The sequence below is a fragment of the Lynx rufus genome, unplaced genomic scaffold (assembly GCF_022079265.1).
Source record: "Lynx rufus isolate CCGP_SWC_20201006 ecotype Redwood Valley unplaced genomic scaffold, mLynRuf1.p SCAF_17, whole genome shotgun sequence".
In the NCBI taxonomy this organism is placed as follows: domain Eukaryota; kingdom Metazoa; phylum Chordata; class Mammalia; order Carnivora; family Felidae; genus Lynx; species Lynx rufus.
Window position 1 is genome coordinate 48,023,053 of NW_025814831.1, and position 24,092 is coordinate 48,047,144.

At 36.7% G+C, this 24,092-nt stretch overlaps 1 protein-coding gene across 2 annotated transcripts; it reads right to left on the reverse strand.

The window, feature by feature from the left end:
* Window positions 1–844: 844 nt before the first annotated feature.
* On the reverse strand, window positions 845–23,413 carry PSMC6 (proteasome 26S subunit, ATPase 6). 2 transcript variants are annotated; one of them, XM_047079648.1, is made up of 14 exons: window positions 23,287–23,413; window positions 21,976–22,055; window positions 21,849–21,888; window positions 21,546–21,598; window positions 19,333–19,400; window positions 18,985–19,099; window positions 15,533–15,620; window positions 13,663–13,724; window positions 13,452–13,575; window positions 12,812–12,873; window positions 10,360–10,480; window positions 10,149–10,229; window positions 5,242–5,313; window positions 845–1,641 (listed from the first exon to the last, which is right to left on the reverse strand). In XM_047079648.1, exons 1-14 carry the CDS (start codon window positions 23,411–23,413, stop codon window positions 1,523–1,525), a joined length of 1,212 nt encoding a protein of 403 aa, XP_046935604.1. In that variant the 3' UTR covers window positions 845–1,522. The 2 variants fall into 2 exon arrangements, with proteins under 2 accessions (XP_046935604.1, XP_046935605.1); XM_047079649.1 differs by lacking the exon at window positions 21,976–22,055 and having other exon boundaries at window positions 23,287–23,406.
* Window positions 23,414–24,092: the final 679 nt, after the last annotated feature.

Here is a 24,092-nt window from a genome sequence, read left to right on the forward strand (position 1 = left end):
ATACTTTCTCTGGGCCTAGGGAGATACCGTTCTCCATTTAATTTAAACACGAGGAATATCAAACTTAGAAGCAGAAGAATCCATACTTAAACTTTCAAGATTTGTAAACCAAACTGATTCTTATAACCAAAAAATAAACCAAAGTAAAAAGGCGAGAAAGTCATTAAATTGCAAATTACAACGAGTAAGGTTAAAAGAATCACATATTTGACCTACACGCCCTTGACATACTATTATTTTTATATTGTCATATTTATGAAACACACTACCAACATATATAGAAATAGAACCATTCAATAACTTGAGTATTAGATGGCTAGTTTGAGTGCTCCATTTTCTCTATCACTATGTAAACTATTCTCTACCTTTTAAAGTTATAAAAAGACACACAATACTCTGCAAGTAACTTTTTAATTTGAAAAATGATTGTATAATTATCCAAGTCATATATCGCACATTCTTTAGTGTTTATGAAAAGTGAAGTCAAGTTGTTTTTGTTTAAACAGCACCTTTAATAAGATAATCTCAGGTGATGCCAACAATTTCCTATTTTAACCTGTTAAAGCTTTAAGTCCACATGATAGAAGAATTGTGTGTAGGTAACAGAACTTCAGCTTTGAACATTTCTGACATCAACATCCCCTACATCAAACACTCTTAGCTTAGTATCCATAGATACCTACGGAGCCAATGGGTGAGTTTGGGAAATAATAAATCTCCTTAAATTTTAGTGTATGCAAAATTGTGTGTATGTACATCTGATTTTTTCTGGGAAGAGGGTCCACACCTTAATATTCTGAAAAGGGAACTATCATCTCACATAAATCAAGAAAACCAAGTCACATTTGTTAGCAAATATTACTTTTAATCAATCTAAAAAGTGGTTATGGACATGCATGTACTATTTCAATTGCTATCATACAGTCTAATCATAGGTGAAGAGTGAATAAAGACCTTCCATTATCAATATAGATATACACATCTACGATTTATATAACAAGACGCTGTTAGGAACACTGAGTGTGTGTACGGTTTTAAAATTCAAAAGCCTGTAATCTAAATAGAATTCATTTTGATTATTAAATAATTTACTAAAAGGACCATCATAAATGTAATCTTTAAAAAGACAAAAATATATGTAGGAGAACTAAAACAGATTTTATTCAACTTTTTAGGATGAGGAAAACAAATGATATAAAATAAGTCATAAGAAATGCTCTCATACTACAATTTCAAACTACTTTCAATGTTTTACAAAATGGTCACACAGCAAATACGAAAAGCTTCAACATACTCATAACTTTTGCTGCAATAAATGCAATATTAACAAACATACAAATTTCTTCTGTACCAATCTTAAAAGTAGAATTACTCAATTACTAATTTTTACAGTGTTATCCATACATATTTTTATTCATATGCTTTTAATGAGATCATTGCCAATACATACATTATTTTCCTTAACTTTATTTTTACATTAAGCCAGGATCTGTCATGCAATCATCAAAAACCTTCCAGTAAATTACACAGGTTTGTAGTCCAATTTAGACTCTAGCTTCTTAGAATCAGCCACTTTTCTGACTGCTTTCATGAAGTCTTCCTGTACTACAAAATCATGATCAGCACGAATTGCAAACATACCTGTGGAGAACAGAACAACATGACTGCTATATATAACATGTAAATAATTTATTGTAAGAAAACTAAGAGGGAGTGGGCGAAATCGGTGAAGGTAGTCAAAAGGCACAAACTTCTAAGGATAAAATAAATCCTGAGGATGCAATATACAGCATGGTGACTATACTTAATAATACTGTAGTCTATATTTGAAATTGCTGAGAGTAGATCTTAAAAGTTCTCATCAAAGAAAAAAATACCTTGTTTACTATATGTGGTGATAGATATTAACTAGATTTATTGTAGTGATCATTTACAATGTATCAAATAATTATGTTGTACATCTGAAACTAATATTATTTGACAATTGTTATCTCAATAAAAAACAATAAAAAAATTTTTTTTAGGAAAATTAAGTAATTTAATTCTGTGGAGTAAATGTGAAGGAGCCTAGATTTATTTTGGAAGTAAACACTACCTCATTATGGGGTTGAACTCATGACCCCAAGATCGAGTCACACACTCCATTGACTGAGCCAGCCAGTTGCCCGTAGATTTACTACTTCTGAGCCAATAGTTCTAATTTATTAAAAACAACCATCATTGTTCAATTAATTTGCTTAGCTATATTGAGTATTATTTTCCAAACCAAAAGCGAGACAACAATGAGAAAACTATCTGGATATTTAAAATCTAACTCACACAGTCCCTGTATCTAATGACGTTCCGAAAAAGCAAAATAAAGCCCTACTATCAATAAAACATACACATCTTAAGCAGTGGTTTCTTAACTCTACAGACAACAATTGCCTGGAAGGAGGGAACACGTGTATAATGTGGGAAAACACAAAACACCTTCAGTAATTTTGATAGCCTTTCCTTCTTAATAATCAAAAGCTTAAAGAATAGGAATTAAACAAAGTCAACACTGGGCTTTATCAAAAATCAGTGACAATAATCACATAATTAAAATTTACCTTTTTTATGTACAAATTGATATTTTATATGAATTTCACACTCAAGTATCACAATTCAACTTTTTCAAGTTAATGATAAGTTACTTATCAAATACTACTTGACATGGATATGGGTCCAAGATTTTGAGACAATCCCAATTTCATGATAAGCTAAAGCTGGTTAAGTTATCACTATGTACTAATATTTTCATTGAAGATCTGCTTACATTTTCATTTATGTAAAATGAGTGCAATAGAAGATTTCAAGGGTTATTTTCTATCTTCCAAGATTTCTACCTACCTAGTCGTGGAAATAGCCATTCTATGTTGTACTCAGAAATCAGGTGAATGGAAATTTCTAGTTTTTAATATTGAAGTTTTTTAAAACCTGTTTTGGAGGTGCCTGGGTGGCTCAGTTGGCTAAGTGTCCGACTCTTGATTTTGGCTCAGGTTATGATCTCACGGTTCATGGGATTGACCCCTGCATTGGGCTTGGGCTCTGTGCTGACAGTGCGAAGGCTGTTTGGGATTCTCTCTCTCCCTCCCTTCCCCTCTCTCTGCCCTCCCCAGCTCTCTCTGTGTCTCTCAAAATAAATAAATAAACTTTAAAATGAAATAAAATAAAAATAAAATAAAATAAAAATAAACAAAACAAAATAAAATAAAATAAAATAATAAAATAAAACCTGTTTTGAAGTCTACTTATTTTTCCAAACTTTGTGCATATGACTGTTTCCAAACCATTATTTAGTGAATGGCTGAGCCTGAGTTACATTCCAATCCAAAAAGGCTAATCTCAGGATGTGAATGGAAAAGACAACTATAACTGAATCAAGTTTATTTTACATTGCAGAAAGATTATAACAAAAAAGGCTTAAAGTCTGATAATAAGAAAACCAAAGAATTTTAGTGTCTCCAAATATGAACACCCCAGGCCATTTAAAAAGCTAAGATTGTAATCTATACCAAAATTATAGCTCTTTACTGGAAATAGCTAAAATCATTTTTTTTGTTTTGTTTTAAGTAAGCTCTACGCCCAACATGGGGCTTGAACTTACTACCCTGAAGTCAACAATCACATGTTCTACCAACTCGGTCAGCCAGGCACCCCAGCCTAAAATGTTTTTACAATATGTGAAGTATACAAATTTCTAGTTGTAAGATAAGTAAGTACTAAGGATGTAATGTACAACATAAGGACTATAGCTAACATTGCTATATGATATATAAGAAAGTTAAGAGAGTAAATCCTAAGAGTTCTTATCACAGGAGAAAATATTTTTCCTTTTTTCTAACTGAATCTATATGAGAAGATAAATGTTAGCTGAACTTATTGTGGAAAGCATTGCATAATACATGTAAACCAAACCATCATGCTGTACAACCTAAACTTATGCAGTGATATATGTCAATTATTTGTTGATAAAACTGAAAAAAAAAAAAGCAAAAAACAAATATAATTTGATGGTGTGAACCTTTAGGATTATGACATTGCTTTTGTTTAGATTCCAATTTCATCAAAGCAATATTCTAATAATTTGGTCCAGTGTAGATTTTGGAAAGACACTGTCATAAATTATTCTAAGTAGTTCAAGCTACATCCAAGTTTACCACTTAATGTGTTTTGTTTATTAGGAGGTCTTTGTGAGCATGATTTACTCTGATCTGTACTGAGTTTCTAAACCTGCAGATTTCTGATCCAGGTACTGAGTCACCATATACCCATTAAGATACTGCTATGGAGAAGCCATATCTGAGCAGCCTCTTTAAACTGTTAAATTTATAAGAAATGCTAAAGGTGATATGAAAACAAGAGGAAATCACATATTGTAATCCTTAAAAAAAAAACAAAAAACAAAAAACTGTTCACCCGCAACCTAGGAAAGTCAGTAACTATAAAAACTAGGGTAAAAATTAATTTTTTTTAATTTTAAGATTCTGTGTGGAGGACAAAGACTAAATGGCTCTATGTATGGTTTTAATGCCACCTGGTACCAGAAATAAAATTTTTAAAAACAGGATCACACAATCCATAGAGAAATCTGTATTAAAAAAACTATTACATTTTACACAAGTTGCATGATCACAAAATTCATAAATCAATCTTACAACGTTTATTGCTAAGACTAGTATCGGAAAACAAGTTATCCACTTTGCAGCAAATACTTCTGGTGCTAGCACAGTCTAATTTCAGCCACAGTTGTGGCAGACACTTCTGTACAGTCTCAGACTTACTTCAGGGGGCCAGTATGCTATCACATGCAAGTCTTTCCACATTCTGGTCTAAGGCATCTAGAAGTATAAAGGAGTTAACATCCCCAAGGGTAAGTTATCATCCAGTGGGGGATGACAGCTGGTAAATAAATGCTTCAGTCTCCCATAGATCAGCCATTCTGTATGTTTGTCTGAGATGTCATCAAATCAAATCCCACCTGTCTATAGCAGCTACGTCAATGATGCACCCTTACAATAGCTTTCCCTCTTTCCATTGCACTTTCCTGTTCTCTCCTGCTTCCTGGAATCAGTTCCCCCTCCCTCACCCCCCGCAAAAAAACAAGTACCTAAATCCTCGCAAAGCCCAGGCTCTTCTTTTGGACAAATCCAAACACATTTTTAGCAAATTAAATAAATCAACATCAATAATAAAAACTGTACTTTAAACACATACCTGCTTCAGTACAAACATTTCTCAGGTCTGCTCCATTAAAGCCATCTGAAAGCTTCACAATTGCTTCATAATCTGTTTAGGAAAAAATGCTGGAAATTAGTTTTAAAAAAATTTAGCCTTTTTCTTGATTTATGCCTATATAGAAAATTTAACTGCAGACCTTGCTTTGAATTTGACCAGCTAGGCATCATCTCTGTTGACATTCCTCCAAAATATTTAGCAAGTCCTCCACAATATTAACTACCAAAACTTATACTTCTATGAAGTAAACCAGCACCAAGCAGAAATAAACATGCTTTTGACATTTTAAAACCAAGAAATAGCATCAAGATCTGAAAGCATCTTAACCTGTTTCTATGCAATGAAACAATTATGCACATGTGAACTTATAAGATATCTGTCAAGCCAGGAATCTTATAAAAACTGCAACCAGGGCACCTGGGTGGCTCAGTCAGTTCAGTCTCTGACTCTGACCCAGATCATGATCTCATGGTTCGTGAGTCAGAGCCCCACACTGGGCTCTGTGCTGACAGCTCAGAACTTGGAGCTTGCTTTGGATTCTGTGTCTCCCTCTCTCTCTGCCCCTCCCCTGCTTGCTCTATCTCTCTCTCTTTCTCAAAAAATAAATAATAAAAATTAACATAAAATTTAAAAAAAACTATAACCAAATCTTTAATTTGAATAAACCTAAGATATCAAAATCAACTGTAACCACAATGGAATTTAGTCACATTAATATAAAATATACCAAAAACAAATATCAGAAATAATTTTCACATTTTTATCATATTTAAAAAACATTTTTTAATGTTTATTTTTGAGAGAGAGAGAGAGAGAGCGAGCGAGCACAAGTAGGGGAGGGGCAGAGAGAGAAGGAGACACAGAATCCGAAGCAGGCTCCAGGCTCTCAGCTGTCAGCACAGAGCCTGACGTGGGGCTTGAACCCATAAACCACGAGATCACGACCTGAGCTGAAATCAGATGCCTAACCAAGTGAGCCACCCAGGCGCCCCTCATATATTTTTATATAACCATTTTAAATGGCTAGCTTTTCTGGTGTCTGTGCAAGCTCCAAGTGGTGAGGTATCAGATCTATGGTAATAGTAATGGTTAAGTGATCTTCTTAACCACACGACAGACTTGAAATGAAGAGCTGTTGGTTTGGAACAGCAGTTGTGGACTTGATATAGAATAAGGACAGAAATAAGAGACAGCATGAGCTACTACAATGTAATTCTGATGAGACACCCTTTGCCAGGCAATCTAGAGTAGGTCAGTCTCTTTTTGAGATTAGATAGATACTCATTAATTAATTTTCCCTCAGGTTCAAGTTCATATAACCTTCCTGAGAGCGGGGATTCCCAAGGTTAGCATAGTATCTGGCACCTAGCAAGAGCTCAGTATTGAAGAAACCTATAAATTGGCATCCCTAGTTAAGCTCAGTCTTTCTAGCTCAAAACTGTATTTACTTAAGCAATGAGAAAGTTGGTGAGAGGCAATAATCAACTATTTGTAACTATTTCTGGACCATTAACTTCTAAGGGCTATAAAGCTGCCTGGTTTATATAGATTATACTAGAATCCCCTAGTCCAGGGGTCAGCAAATTTTCTGTAATGGGCCAGAAAGTAAATATTTTAGGCTTTGCAGGCCATATGGTCTCTGTCAAAATTATGCATTTCTGCTAACGCAGTGGAAAACCAGTCATAGACAATATATAAACAATTGGGAGTGGTTGTGTTACAATAAAACTTTATTTACAAAAAGAGGCATCAGATAGAATTTGGCCCACATCAATGGTTTGCTGACCTCCATCCTAGAGTCCACTCTCTCACTATTGTAGCTAACTACTTTTTAACTTTTTCTCTGTCCTCAAATGTCTAGCAATACTTCCCCATCTTCACTCTGAACTTGCTTCCTATTTCACTGAGAAAATAAATGCATTCAGAAGAAAAATTTTATAAGTTTCTGCCATATTTCAGATACTGCCATCATCAGTATCTATTTATTCTGCCTTCCCTCCTATCCTCACAAATGACAAGTCTATGCTCACAGACAGGGCCAACCTCTCTTCAAGGAAAGTGCATTATCAATTTCCCTCTCTCTCTCCTAGATTATTTGCATTAAGCACTAAAAAAGTGTTGTAAATTCTTCCATCTTAAATAAACTCTCCCAAATTTTCATTCACCTCCATTTCCACTACAGCTACATTTCTTCTCTTCTCTCTTTGCTGCAGAATTCCTTGAAACAAATGTCTAAAAACAATGCCTCTCTGTAAAATCTCCTTGAAACTCATTTGAGGTAGGCTCTCTCTCTCTCACCACTCCAAACAAATTGCTTTGATAAGGTCACCAATTACCTTCACATAGTAAATCCAAAGATCCATTCTCAGAACTCTTTTTATCTGACTCACTGTCAGCATTTAACAGGGAATTACTCCCTCCTTGTATCAATTTCTTCATTTATCTTCCAAGACATCACCAGCTCCTGGTTTAACTTCCCTCTATGACTATACCTTCTCAGTCTCCTTTGATGGTCTTCATCTCAGTTTCTTAAAATTGGAATTAGCTCAGTTTTTGTTTTTTTTTTTTAATGTTTCTTTATTTTTGAGAGAGAGAGAGCATGAGCAGGGGAGGGGCAGAGAGAAGGGGATAGAGGATCCGAAGCAGGCTCTGTGCAGACAGCAGCCAACCTGATGTGGTGCTTGAACTCACAAACCGTGAGATCATGACCTGAGCAAAAGCCAAACACTCAACCAACTGAGCCACCCAGGCACCCCTCAGCTCAGTTTTTGAACATCTTCTCTATCTACATTTACTTCCTTAGAAATCTCATCTCATCTCAAGACTTCAAAAAAAATTTTATGCTGTTATTATCCACAATTATATCTCCAGAATAGACCATCCCAATAAACTATCCATGCATATAGAATTACCAAGCAACGTCTTTATTTCGATCTCTAATTGGTATCTCAGATTTAATATATTCAGAATCAAATTCTTTATTCTCCCTTTAAAACCTAATCTTTCCAGTCTCCCCCATTTTAAATGATGACAACTCCATCTTTCCAGTTGCATGAGTCAAAAACCTAAGTCTTCCTGGTTCTTCTCGTTACCTTACACCCCATAACTGATCCATTAGCAAGCCCTGTCACTTCTATTTACAAAATATGTCCAGAATCTCATTATTGTAAGACTTTGCTACCACCTGAGACCACACCACCATCTTGTGCCTGGATTATCCAAATATCCTAACTTATCCTCTTGTTTCTGTCTTTGCCCTTCTGTGTGCAACCAGAATGATCTTATTTAATCATAAGTCAATTATAAAATATTTACAGATGATATGATATAATGCCTGAGACTTGCTTTTTAAAAATCCAGAAGGAAGGTAAGAAGAGGTGGAAGAGATCACAGATGAAACAAGATTTGCCAAAAGTTATTAATTATTAAAGCTGGGTGGGTGATGAGTACCTAGGGTTACAAGTTCATTATACTCTTATCTCCACTTCTATGTATTTCTAATTTTCTACATTACAAAGTTAAAATAACAAACGTAAGATCATAGCATTCCTCTGCTCACAATCTTCCAATGACAAAAATAAAACAAAAGCCAAAGTTCCTACACAATGGCCTCAATAAGGCTCTATGCAATTTGATTCCCATTATTTCTATGATTTCATCTGCTACTACTATCCTGATTACACTGCCACAGACACCCTGGCCTCTTTGCTACTCCTGGAATGTTCCAGTCATATACCTGCCTCAAGTTCTTCCTCTTGCTGTTCCCTCTGCTTGATTTTCCCTTAAATATCTATACCTAGTTCCTTCACCTTTTTAGGTCATTGGTTGAAAATCACTTTCTTGGTTAGGCTTTCCTCTGCTTCCTCCTCTCCACCTCCATTTAAAAAGGTATATAGGGGCCCCTGGATGGCTCAGTCAGTTAAGCATCTGATTTCAGCTCAGGTCATGATCTCATAGTCTGTGGGTTCGACACCCGCATGGGGCTCTGTGCTGATAGCTCAGAGCCTGGAGCCTGCTTCAAATTCTGTGTCTCCCCCTCTCTCTGCCCTCCCCTGCTCACATTCTGTGTCTCTCTCTCAATAATAAATTTTTTAAAAAGTTATAAATAAATAAATGTATATAATCATGGGCGCATGGGTAGCTCAGTTGGTTAAGTGTCCGACTTTGGCTCAGGTCATGATCTCATAGTTCATGGGTTCAAGCCCCATATCAGGCTGTCTGCTGTCAGCGCAGAGCCCACTTCGGACCCTGTACCCACCCCCTACCCCCACTCTACCCCTTCCCCACTTGCACTCTCTCAAAAATAAATATACATTATGGGGTACCTGGGTGGCTCAGTCAGTTGAGTGCTCGACTTCAGTTCAGGTCACCATTTCACAGCTTGTGACTTTGAGCCCTGCATCAGGCTCTGTGCTGACAGCTCAGAGCCTGAAGCCTGCTTCAGATTCTTTCTCCCTCTCTCACTGCCCCTCCCCTGCTCATGCTGCTCTCGGTCTCTCTCTCAAATAAATAAACATTAAAAATAAATAAACATACATTTTAAAAAATGTAAATATTCATTCTGGCTCCTCACATTATCTATTTCCCTTTTCTTGCTTTATATTGATCCATAGCACATATCACCGTCTAATATACCAAATATTTTACTGACTTTGTCTTTCCTGACAAGACTGTCTACATGGCAGGAATTTGTCATGTTTTGTTCACTGTTACATCCCCAGCACTTAGAATAATTCCTAGCATAAAGTTGATGCTCAACAAATATTAGCTGTTTTTAAGGCATTTGCTGAATTTAAGACCAGATTTGGTAGATTATCAGCAATATCCAATAGCAGTTTGCTTCATTTACCAAATGTAAATATACATAAAATAGGTTATTTCCTTACCTATTTCACCATGCTTTGTAATGGGACCTGCATGGATTTTCAATATATCTAATCTTGCTTGCTCATTTGGTAAATCAATATCTGAAAATAAAAAATTAAAATAAATTCTTTTGCAGTCAGGTTTTTTAAAGTAGGGAATGAGAAAGAGATATGGAAAGAGAAATGGGCATAGACAAAGAGAACAGACAGCAGGTAAAGAATTTTAACTCACGTATTTTTCTATCTAATCTTCCTGGACGAAGCAAAGCAGGATCCAGTGTATCCGGTCTGTTTGTAGCCATGATCATTTTAACTCTATGTAGAGTATCAAATCCATCCATTTGATTCAGTAACTAATATATTTATAAACAAAAATCATTGACAGACTTTTATAAAACATCCCAACCATTAAAAACTAAACCATACACAACTTTTATGTGTCTAATACCATAAAATATATTGTCTACAGATAGTATGCAATCTTCAGAATGACCATTTGATGGAGTATCTTTTCTTTTTCTTATAAAAGCATGTTTTCTAGCCTCATAGTTCCAAGGCAGACTATTTAATTATGTACCTTGTTATAGCTATCAAAAAGGTTTAATAAATCTGAAGGCTTCCATCTAGTCAAGAGTTAAAAAACTAAACTATGTGGATCTAATTTCCAATATTCAAATTGTTTTCATAGTTCCTTTAAAAAATAAACACTATTAATAAAATCTAATGTATGTCTTAAGTTAGCCAAACATAAATTTACATTCAGATAAGCAGATACAATGACATTTCTGTAAGTCTGATAATAAATCTATTAAATAGCTTTTAAATAATTCTACTATATATAGAAATACTGAGACACTAAACATACTTCAATTCCTAAAAGGTTTTTTGAATAAATACTGAAACGCCTAACTGCATTCAACAAACTCTTTAAAATACAGCTAGCATGGGGGCACCTGGGTGGCTCAGTCGGTTAAACATCCAGCTTTGGCTCAGGTCATGATCTCATAGCTCATGAGTTCGAGCCCCGTGTTGGGCTCTGTGGTGAAAACTAAGAGCCTGGAGCCTGCTTCGGATTCTGTCTCCCTCTCTCTATCCCTCCTCCACTCACATTCTGTCCCTCTCTCTCTCTCAAAAATAAACATACATTTAAAAAAAATTTTTTTAAATAATAAAATACAGCTAGCATGAGGCATCTGGGTGGCTCAATTGGTTAAGCATCCGACTTCGGCTCAGGTCATGATCTCGTGGTTTGTGGGTTTGAGCCCCACATTGGGCTCTGTGCTGATAGCTCAGAGGCTGGAGCTTGCTTTGAATTCTGTGTCTCCCTCTCTCTACCCTTCTGCTCATGTTCTGTCTCAAAAATGAATAAACATTATGAAAAATTTTTTTAAATATAGCTAGCTTAACAATGTGTCTATTTCTTTTCCAAAATATCTGTTAGCTAACAACACATCAGTTACCTGAATAAGACTAGCATCTGTGTTGTCTTAAAATACCTCAATTTAGGGCACCTGGGTGGCTCAGTCGGTTAAGCGGCCGACTTCAGCTCAGGTCATGATCTCACGGTCCATGAGGACTGTGAGTTTGAGCCCCGCGTCGGGCTCTGTGCTGACAGCTCAGAGCCTGGAGCCTGTTTCAGATTCTGTGTCTCCCTCTCTCTGACCCTCCCCCGTTCATGCTCTGTCTCTCTTCGTCTCAAAAATAAATAAATGTTATAAAAAAAATTAAAAAAAAAAATACCTCAATTTAAGGTTTCTAAGAGAATCTATTACTAACTTGAAAATACTGTATATATTCTAAGCAGATCATTATAATTTACAAAAAGCAATTTTCAAATACTCCTACTGAGGTAGAATTTGGCACTGTACTACCTATGCTACCTAGCTTGTCTTTGCAGAAGTTGAAAAATGTGTTTGGGATCTTGCCATCGCTTTCACAGAATTTGGATTGGGGAAAGGCTATATGTACGTTCTAATATTCCATCATCCATCTTCTTCAATTATCAAAACTATTTTAGTTTCTTCTTATTCTCAGCAATAAAGCAAGAGAGGAAAGTATTAGTGATTTTTAGAGCAGCCTCATTCATAACTCATTTATTGCCACCAGTTTTAATACGTCCATTACTCATAAGACATCTTAACAAAACTAGCACAAGATCGTGTTCACAGAATGTGAATTATCAGAAGAACAATATACAATTTAAGTATCTGAATGGTTGGGGCACCTGGGTGGCTCAGCCGGTTAAGCGCCCGACTTCATGATCTCAGTTCATGAGTTCAAGCCCCACATTGGGCTCTGTGCTGACAGCTTAGAGCCTGGAGCCTGCTTCGAATTCTGTGTCTCCCTCTCTCTCTGCCCCTCCCCGGCTCGCACTCTGTCCTCTCTCTCAAAAGTAAATAAACATTAAAAAAAAATTTAAACATCTAAATGGTTGGTCTGTTCAAAATACATGGAATTATATAACTGTACATCAAATGGAATTTTGTAGATACCCCTATTATTTTCTGGTGGATATTTTCTTACTAGAGATTGTGGTAGAGAAATGTGTTTATTCCAGATCAAATTTTCAAATTTCATACTTAAGTGTGTTCTTCATTTAAACAATTGTACATATTTTGCCCTTCCAATACCCATGTTTTCATATATACATACAGGCTTCTTTTTAAACCGTTACCAAGTATTACCTCCATTAAAGTTCTCTGAATCTCTCTATCAGCTGAAGTACCCTCAGAAAACCGACGACCACCTAAAATAATAATATGGAAAATCATGCATTACTCTCTTCCTCTACAATCATCATTTAACAAAAGAATGATAATGTCTGGAGTTAAAAACATGAAGATTAAGAATTAAATAGTAAAAATCATACTGACAAAGTTAGAATTGATTTTGGTATGACATGTCTCATTTTGTCAATGTCAAAATTAAACTTTAAGAGAGTGCCTGGGTGGCTCAGTCGGTTAAGCATCCGACTTCGGCTCAAGTCATCATCTCATAGTTCGTGAGTTCGAGCCCCGCATTGGGCTCTGTGCTGACAGCTTAGAGCCTGAAGCCTGCTTCAAATTCTATGTCTCCCTCTCTCTCTGCTCCTCTCCCGCTCATGCTCTCTCTCTCTCTCCTTCAAAAATAAATAAAAACATTTAAAAAAAAAATTAAAAAAAAAAGAATTTAAAGTAAGAGTCAATTCATTTTGCTACTTCATACAAATTACAATTAGAGGTAAAGCTGGTGGGGGCAGGAAGAGGAGTTCCTTTAGATTTTTTAAAAATTTTCCAACACTTTCAAGAAAAGTTTAAAATAAATTTTAAAAAGTGTTATTCTTACCAATAGCATCTATTTCATCCATAAAAATGATGCATGGTTGATGATCCCTGGCATAATTAAACATTTCTCTGATCAAACGAGCACTTTCACCAATGTACTTGTCTACAATAGAACTAGATACAACCTGATTAAGGAAAAAACATTAAGGTAAACATAAAACAATTCAAATAAAATTTAATCTCAATAGCTACAAAAGGAATCTTTCCTTTACCTTTAAGAAATTGCAGTCCAGCTGGCTAGCAACAGCTCTTGCCAAAAGTGTTTTTCCTGTACCTAAAATGACAAAAGAAGTCCTAAATAGATGGAAAGCAAAACAAATTCTCAAAAGCCTTTTAAGAATGTTATCCTTCAGATAGTAAATTTTGCAAAATGAATGCTAAATCCTAAAGAGAATTTCCATTTAAAATTCTAAAGCACTTCTACTCTCAATATTAAAATTTTAAATTTTATTCAAAACATCTCTTGTAATTCTAAGCATACTGAATACCTATATTCAAAAATATCTCAACCTCTATTTACAGGCACTACAATAGAAGCCTTTTATGTTACCTGATAATCCATTGGTCTATCCTGCATAATGAATGGATCTTTTACCTATGCATATTTTAACATCAAATATTGCTTATTTGGAAACTATTGGTTCAGTGAGTTACGAAAATCTTCCACATGTTGGCATTTTTTAATATACAATTATTTAAAAATCACATTTGTGAATATCACCCATCTCATATCCTAAGTATTAGCATTAGAAAGTTGTCATATGTAAGTTTTCAAAAACTAATTTTGGTTGAAAGCTCAACTTTTTATCACTGGTTACAGACAGTGTTAGTTGTTTTAACATAACAGGCTAACTTAATTCATTTTTGAAAAAATGCTTGCCAGATAAGCAATAACCAGTCTGAATAACCAATAACCAGCCTGACAATGACAGAAATGTCTGTAAATCATGTTTGAAAGACAAAATGATATTCCATGAGGGGTGCCTGGGTGGCTCAGTCAGTTAAGCGGCCAACTTCGGCTTGGGTCATGATCTTGGTACGTGAGTTCAAATTCTGCATCAAGCTCTTTGTTGTCTGTGTAAAGTCTGCTTCATATCCTCTGTCCCCCTCTATCTCTGCCCTTCCCCTGCTCTCACTCTCTCCCTCTCTCACACAAAAATAAACATTAAAAAAAAATTATATTCCAGGGGCTCCTGGGTGGCTCAGTCAGTTAAGCGTCTGACTTTGGCTCAGGTCATGATCTCATGGTTCATGAGTTTGAGCCCTACATCGGGCTCTGTGCTGACAGCTCAGAGCCTGGAGACTGCTTCAGATTCTGTGTCTCCCTCCCTCTCTCCCCCATTTCTGCTTGTTCTGTCTCTCAAAAAAAAATGAACAGTAAAAAAAAAAATATTTTAATTATATTCCATTAGAAGCAGCTAATTCAGCTGGCAACTCACATAACTGCACAAGTGCTTTTCCTAGACATAACTACTCTATCCATTACGCAACAAATGTGCTTTGCACAGATTTTCCATTTCATCACATAGGATACAAAACATTATTCAAAGATCAGGATTTAATAAAAATAATTTTTACTGCTTCGATAAGGACATTTTAAAGTAAAACTCCTATTTTTGTTTTTTTCATACTACAAGTGTGAGCAGTCAATAACACAATGACTACTAGTACCACTTCATGCCACTGACTTAACTGATTCATGCTATGGCATAAGCGATTTTATCCACATTGTTTTTGCATCATCATCGCAGAAGTAAACACTGTGAAAATGGCAACTAATGTCTTAGTATTATCAAAGTAAGGTCTGACCTTGCAGACTCCTTGAAAGTGTCTCGGGAACAGCCAGAGGTCTGTGAACCACACAAGACCAATGCACTAGAATCATACAGCATGTTAAGATGCATATCCTATGAGGCACAAGAAGACTAAGCACACCTGAGAGAACAGCAGACACACATCTCCTATACCTTCCCCACTATGAATAGAGTGGAGGTTGTAATAGCCCACATTAAATTTTCACCTTACTTTTTTATTCCTTCATTCATTCATTTATTAGTAGGTCAGACATAATTCAACACTAACCTGGTGGTCCATATAACAAACAGCCTTTTGGAGGTATTATTCCCACACGCTGGAATAATTCTGGGTTTGTAAGAGGTAATTCTATCACCTAGAAAAGAAGTTGCAGGTTTCTTAAAAAGTCAGTAAAGATTCTGATGAACTTTAAAATACTTCAAGTAAAATATCAGCATAATTAGGTGTACATATTGTAATTCATAATAGATCTAGAATTCTATGCTATGTAAAGCTATTTTTTTAAGTTTATTTATTTATTTTGAGAGAGAGAGAACATGTGCATGTGTGGGAGGGGCAGAGAGAGAGAGGTAGAGAGAATTCCAAGCAGGCTCCACAGTGTCAGTGCAGAGCCTGATTTGAGACTTGATCTCACAAACTGAGATCATGATCTGAGCCAAAATCAAGAGTGAGATGCTTAATTAACTGAACCACCCAGGCACCCCTATAAAGATATTTGTATTAGAGATTCTTCTTCAGGTAGATTTAAGAAAAAATTTTTATGTAAAAATCAATTTAAAAGCCTTTAGTAGTTATTTTAACAAACTACACACTTAACTAAAGAGATGGTTACACAGACATAATTTGTCAAAACACATTAGAATTGTATACTTAAAAAGTATGTGCATTTTAGGGGCACATGGGTGGCTCGGTCAGTAAGCGTCCAACTCTTGATTTTGGGTCAGGTCATGTTCTCACAGTTCGTGAGTTCGATCCAGCTGTCTGCGCACAGCCTGCTTAGGCTTCTCTCTCTGCCCCTCCCCAACTCATGTGCGTGCGTACACATGCTCTGTCTCAAAATAAATAAATAAACTTTTAAAAACATCTGCAGGGGCACATGGGTGGCTCAGTCAGTTAAACGTCCGACTTTGGTTTCAGCTCAGGTCGTGATTTCACGGTTCGTGAGTTAGAGCCCTGCATCAAGCTCTGCAGCTGACAGCGCAGGGCCTGCCTGGGATTCTCTCCCTCCTTCCCTGTCCCTCTCTTGCTCACACATGCATGCTGCTGCTCTCTCTCAAAATAAATAAACTTCACAAAAAAATACTGTGCATTTTACTGAATGTAAATCACGCCTCAATGAAAAATCAAACTACAAAAAAAATGAGGTAAGCAAAAAAGACCTATATTATTTTGCATTTGGGAATGCAACACAAAATAATTACGAAATGAAGAAATTTAGTAAGTTAGAACGGCCATTAGGGGAAAAGGCATAAAAAATTTTCATATGTTGTCATTTTGTCATAGCAGCCTTAAAGGAACCATATATTAAGGCCGCCTAGCTGGCTCAGTTGGGACAGCACGTGACTCTTGATCTCAGGGTCATGAGTTCAATCTCCATGACAGGTATAGAGATTAGAAAAGTAAATAAATTAATTTTTTAAAAAAAGGACCATATAGTCTGCTCTCAATATCCTACTAAGACTGATTTAAGGAAAGAAAGCTGGAGAATAATTGAGGGTTTGATGCCCAGCTTAAACTCTTTATAGTACCAGTAACTTGAGACATAAGCTTCTACTGAATAGTTGTGCTCATGAGGTGTGACTAAGCAAAAAGTGTAAGAATCCATATTCTTAGTGTCTGCAGATGGAAAAGTACTACATGTGCGTGGATTATGTATGTGTATGTTTTTGTATGAGAGAGACAGAGAGAGAGACATTCTTTCTGCTCCTATGGCTGATGTAGCAAATCACTGTCAAAGTTCCATAGTTCCATGAAGCACTTGCTCTTCCTGTTGCCCTTTCATTAACCACAAAGTGAGAAGAATAGACTTTTATTTAGAATTAGGCTAGTGCTTCCTCAAGTATGGTCAAAAATAATTTGGATTCAGGGACCCTGGGTGGCTCAGTTGGTTGTGTCTGACTTCAGCTCAGGTCATGATCCTATGGTTCATGGGTTCAACTCCTGCATCGGGCTCTGTGGTAACAGCGCAGAGCCTGGAGCCTGCTTCAGATTCTCTCTTTCCCTCTCTCTGCCCCTCCCTTGCTCATGATCTGTCTCTCCCACTGTCTCAAAAATAAATAAACATTTTTTTAAAAATAAGGAAGAAGGAGGAGGAGGAGGAGGAGGAGGAGAATAATTTGCTTTCATAGTCACCTGGAATGCTTAAATGCTAATTCTTGAGTTCCACCCCCAATCTACTGCATCAATATCATGCAGAGGGCCTAGGAATCTGCATCTTTAATAAGAGTTCCAGAAAACTTAATATGCTGATATCTGAAAACTACTGGCTTAAGGCTTAAATCAGATGATGTAAGCTATACCAACTATCCTCATTCATTCCTACATATTGCCATCATAAATTAGGATGAAACCAACGGGACAATGTAATTTGCTTTTAAAGAGAATTGTTAAGGGGTGCCTGGGTGGCTCAGTCAGTTAAGCATCTGACTTCAGCTCAGGTCATGATCTCACAGTTCGTGGGTTCAAGCCCCCATCAGGCTCTGTGCTAACAGCTCAGAGCCTGGAGCCTGCTTCAGATTCTGTGTCTCCCTCTCTCTGCCCCTCTCCTATTCTCTGTCTCTCTCTCTCAAAAATAAATAAACATTAAAAAAAATTTTAAAGAGAATTGTTAAGAAGTTATCTATGGGGCACCTCAGTGACTCAGTCAGTTAAGTGTCCGACTCTTGATGCCTCAGGTCATGATCTCGAGGTCCATGAGATCGAGCTCTGCGTCAGGCTCTGTGCTGACAGAGCAGAGCCTGCTTGGGATTCTTCTCTTTCTCTGTCCCTCCCCTCTCAAAACAAACAAACAAACAAACAAACAAACAAACAAACAAAAAAGCCATCTGTGCCATGAAGCAAGGCAATCCTGATTTGATCCGAAGAGCTTAAAAGGGTTATGTCACCCTAAGGCCAACATTTTTCTTAAATGGCAGCAAACAGCTTTATCAAAATAACATGTTTAAGGTACAGGAAGCCTGGCTGGCTCAGTTTGTGGAGCATGATACTCTTTGTCTCGGGGTTTTGAATTCAAGCCCCACCTTGGGTATGGAGATTACTTTAAAAAAATTGTTTTGACATCTTAAAAAAATGTATTTAAGGTACAGGTAACTGACTTTAAGGATGGGAAGCTAATATTAGTAAGGTTACGGGAAAAACTGTATTACACACGTTATCTATATATGCTCTGATCCCAGCAACCTAGGATAATCAAAACCACAGATAGCATGGGCATTGGATTTATATCAATTAGCTTTTTTTTTTTTTTGGTCACAAAAAGAGCAGAGTTTTTCCAACACCAAATTATCTCCAAATCAACAATACCTATAATTTTTTTAATACCTATAATTTTCAGAGCTAGAAATTCAGTGCAATTTTTCTCTCAGCAAGAATATTAAATGTATAATATTCAGTAACCACTATTTGGACAAAGTAATCTTTCATTTTCTTTCTCCCTTTGGGTATCATAAAACCAGTACTATTTGTTAATAAGTTCAGAGAACAAAGCGTCCACTACCAACCTCTCTCAATTCCCGAATCTGTTCTGATAGTCCTCCAATCTCAGAATAAGAAACATTCCCAGGGTCCTCATGAGACATGTTGTAAACCAGTGGATCCACCTCTCTTGGCAAATATCTAAAATGATAAGGTGTGTATTTTTCTTTTACAAGATGTATTTTCTCTCAGCCTACAGAGTATAAATTACTTGCTTATGTAAACATCTATAGATGATCTTATAAAAATGTGTTTACATTAATTAGAAATTAGTAAAAGGGAAAAAGTGGCAAAATATTCAGTGATCTCAAGAAGCATATACTATGCATAAAAACTTCTCTCTGTGAAAGGAAAAGGTAGAATAAGAAACCTACCTCATGATAGTTAGTGTAGTCATATCCAAAGCAACTCTTGTTCCTGGCTTCAGCTTACTTTTGTCAAGCTAATTTTATAAAACAAAAAGTGTTACGTAAACACTTAAAAGGGGAAATACTACTCTAAAAAGAAAAAGCACAATATTTAGAAGCCACATAATCACTTTCAGTCTTCAGAGAGAACACTAATATTAGATTATAAACACCATGCCAACAGAAGGGCTTGTAAAAGTAATAATTCAAAGTTACTTCCTTTAAAAAAATAATGCCCTTTATGCAACCTCAGCGTGAAATCACTAATATACAAAGTTTGTGGTGGAAAATGCCTTGCTTTTAAAGAAAAAAATGGATATTTTTATTTTACTTCCAAAGGCTATTTTCGTAGTTTATTTTGATTCAGGCACTATAATATAGTGACTTTGGCAATTTGTACCAAAGCACTTATACAGAAATCTATAGGTACATTTGTACCAAAGCACTTATATAGAAATCTGTAGGTGAATATTTTGGGGTAAGGAAAGGGAAGCACTTTAAAGGTGTGCCCTTTATTTTTTTCTTTTAAAATCTATTTTATTTTTTATTAAATAAATTTGTCATATAACACTATATAAGTTTAAGGTATACGGTGTTACTCTGATATATTTATATATGGTAATATGCCCTTTAGATTTATCTTAAAAACTACAGCTTTGGGGAAGAACATGTTACTTGACTATAGGAGAAATATACTCATTTTGTACCCCTTTAGAGGTTTTTATTAAAATGCTAAAAACAAAAACAAAAAACCCCAGAACCATCATTCATGCTTTTGCCACATGCCAGATACCATGCTAAATAAATTATCCATTAGGCTGAATCATACTAAACAACTTACTGGCATACTTAGGCAGGGTAACTTATTTGGCTAGAATTAGATAGAGACTATGCAACAGATTCACCTCACACTCAGGGTGTTACCTTTCCAAAATTACTTTTTGATAGTTCAAAAAACAACTTGCCAATACAATTTCAGAATACAAATTACTACTTTTCACAGGATTTTGCAAAGAACTCTAAGTTCAGGATTTAGTGCCAATTAAAATGAAGTGGAGATAGGCAAAAATACTAGTTTTAATATAATGGATTGAACTTTAAAAAGTTGCTAGTGGGGCGCCTGGCTGGCTCAGTGGGTGGAGCATGCAACTCTTGCTCTCAGGGTTGTAAGTTGGAGCCCCACCTTGGGGGTGGAGATTACTTAAAAATAAAATCTTAAAAAAAAAAAAAAAAGTTGCTAATAAGTGAGGTGCTTAAAAAAAAGAGCCGAACAAAAATCAATGTAAATCTATTTCAACATTTATATCTACAGAGAATACAGACTCAGGCTTTTCTAAGATTTTCCAGTTTTCAAATACTCTTGCCCTCATACAACCATGAAATATCTTAGAAATACCAACTCTTGGAATCCAGAAGGCCCTGTAAGGGACATAAAATCTTTTGTCAGACTAGACATTTAATATTTTGATTTAGAAAATGTCTTCCCATTTATATGCTAGGCACAATGCTAGAATAAGATTTAGTCCCTGTGTTATATTCTACTCTACAGTCATGTTGTATCAATGTTTTCAAACATGAACCTGATATGACAAATACTCAGAAAAAGTTCTTTCAATGAATTTATAAGAATGTTTTAAGGATCCTTCCTGAAGAATAGGATAGCACATAAATTGGCCTCAGAGGCTACTAAATTATTTAAAGCCATTTGTTGGCATTTTTGAATGCCAACATGTATTCTAAAAATGAAATTGGCAGTTATTTCCATCTGCCTATTCTAATCTAAATGAAAGCATACCAAATCACCAAATCAACTCAGGCTACAGCAAAGTCTTTGAGTAACATTTCCGAATGTTTAAATATAAGACATAAGTAATTGATAAGGTCTAAGTCTCTTCAAAAAAGACATTAAAATAAAATGACCTGAGATATTTTCCAGTTCCAAAATTCTTAGATTTCTAAATATGTAGAGTTGACTGACACAATGTGATAAGTGTAGAAAGTAGAGAATACCAGGAGTCAATGCCCATAGTTTGAGATCAAGTTTTGTTAGTTATATCTGGATAAATCACCTTTAGGAGTTACAGGCGTAATGCCTGACCTGCTTACCTCAAGAATTAAATAACATATTTACAAAAGCACTTTTATCAATTATAAAGCACTATACAAATGTAAAATGTTACCTGTCGACGACAACCCACAACATATCGTGGTCCATTTGTGGCTTTAACAATGACTAGAGGAAGAGAATGAAAGGACAAATTGAAAAATAGAAAGTAAAAAATAAATATATCCACATTGATGGCAGGTTGAGTTTTATTCCTGTCCTCCAAGAAGGTAATAGTTGAAAGAAAATTTAAGTCTATGCAAGAATATCATCTCCCTTCATTACTGTCATTAAAATAATAAGCATTTCAAAAGTTCATGGTGGGAGAAAGGAGAGTCCACTCTTTTTTCTTTACTAATTAACAGTCCAATCCACTTACATTTTTCTTCAGTTAGTTGCTTAAGTACTTCACCTACAATCTGAGAAAGAAAAAAAAGCATTACTTTTTGCCAGTAACAAAAAAACAAATTACCATCACTCCCTACACCCCAAACTCCATTACCTACCTGCCCAACACTTTGTAGGGCCTTCAGATCATTTTCAGACTTTTCATACTGCTTGGTAAGTTCTTTTAATTGTTCCCTTACTGAAATAATATAATTTGAACATTTTTAATTAAACAATAATCTTAGTGAGTTTAAGTCACTAAGTATTACTTTATTTATTTAAGTTTGTTTCAGTCTATTTCACCTTACATATAATTTATATCCACTATCTGAAACCACAAAAGAAATAATTCCATTTGCAGAGGACATTTTTAAAAATGAAATCTTAGTTTTTTTTTAACTTTTATTCATTTTTGTGAGAAAGAGAGTGTGAGCGGGGGGGAGGGGCAGAGACAGAGGGAGAAACAGAATCCAAAGCAGGCTCCAGGCTCTGAGCTGTCAGCACAGAGGCCAACGCGGGGCTCGAACTCACGAGCTAGGAGATCATGACCTGAGACAAAGTTGGAGGCTTAACCTACTGAGCCAACCAGGCTCCCCGAAATGTTACAGTTTAAAAGCACCATATTTTTATTTTCTTGATTAGCAATACTTATTCAAGCACATTCGTAACATTGTTACATTGTTAACAGATATTGACACTGATACTTTTGGATTTGCGACTACAAATCCAAATGATAAAAGAGACCCTTCCTCATCTCTTCAGCCACCTACACGGATTAATACTCTATGGCTTTCCACCCTAAATAAGGTCAACAGGTGCAGTGACCCACAGAATTATATGGTTATGGTCTTTCTTCATTTAATCAAACTATCTGGCTTTTCAGTGAAAGTGCACTACGAAAATACGCAAGCGCCCTTTTAGTTCAGGAGGCAAGGGAAACTTGTGTACCTGATAGAGTACAACTCAAAATACGAGGAAAGACGAGGAGGGTTATTATGTCCCACCGATGGGCTCCGCTCCGGCTTTCCACCCCAATAACAAGCCATCACCTCGAGTCTCACTTCTTGCTTGAGCTTCCATGACTCAAGCCTCCGTTCTGGGTCCCAGGACTCATCTACACCCCCCTTCTTGCACCCCAACCTGGCAAACATCCCTGGCCCACTTCTTTCCCACTCCTTCTCTAGTCTTCTTCCACTTCCATCTCAGAAATAGGGATGTTCTCTCAGTCACCTGGACCAGAGTGGGCCATTTCTACTGCTCAAGAGGCTGTACTTCCCAACCTCAGGGCCGGATGACAAAGCGCCTTGTCCCTGGACCGAGGCCTTCCTACCCCCGGAGCTCGGTTGCCGGGCTCGGCGAAGGGCCTCTGCTTTGTGAGAGACACATGCAGGTCCAGGCATAGGACTGTATGGAAAGAAAGATGCACTCACACTCCTTGAGACGGCCGTCGATCTCCTTGTGCTCCAGCAGCTTCTTGCGGTAGTCCTGAAGCGCCTTATCTCTAGGGTCCGCCATGATGAGAAGCCGTCGCTCATAGGGGATGCCGGGAATGGCCATGGCCGCCCGGGCGGGGGAAGGGGCGGGGCGAGGGCGGAAAGCCTCCGGGAGGGGGGCGTATTCGTGGGAGACCACGCCCCTTCCGGTTGGCCCCGCCTCTCTACTCCACATCTCCTACTTCTGCGTCTCGGTTCACCTATGGCGCCGGCGTGCGCTGAAGGAGGCCTCCAGCGACACCGTCCCCTGCAGGTCGAGCTGGGTAAAGCAGGAAGGTGTTGTCTGTTCGTCCCCTGAGAGGCCTCGATATTGTGAGACCACTGCTCTCCTGGAACCACCAAAGACTATGTGATACACTGAGATAGCAGTGAAGTAGGCAATGTGCAATCTCTGTATCAGGATAGACTATCAGGATAACACAGATAGCCTATTGGTGGTAACACGGTTCCTCCAGGAACAGAAGGAGTAGGCTATTTTATTCATTCATTCAGTGAATGAGGTACTAAGGATAAGATCTGAAAAAATAATTTCAGAGTGTAATAAATACTATGATGGAAATAAAACATGGCGATGTTATGCAGTAAGGTGAGGAGAACTAATTTAGAAGAACATCTGAGATAAGGAGCCAGCCATGCAACAAACTGGAGAAGAAACTTTCAGAGAGAGGAAACAGCAAGTGCAAAGATCTTCAGGTAAAAAAAGAGCTTGGCTCATTTCTAGGAACAGAAAGGAGTCCAGTGAG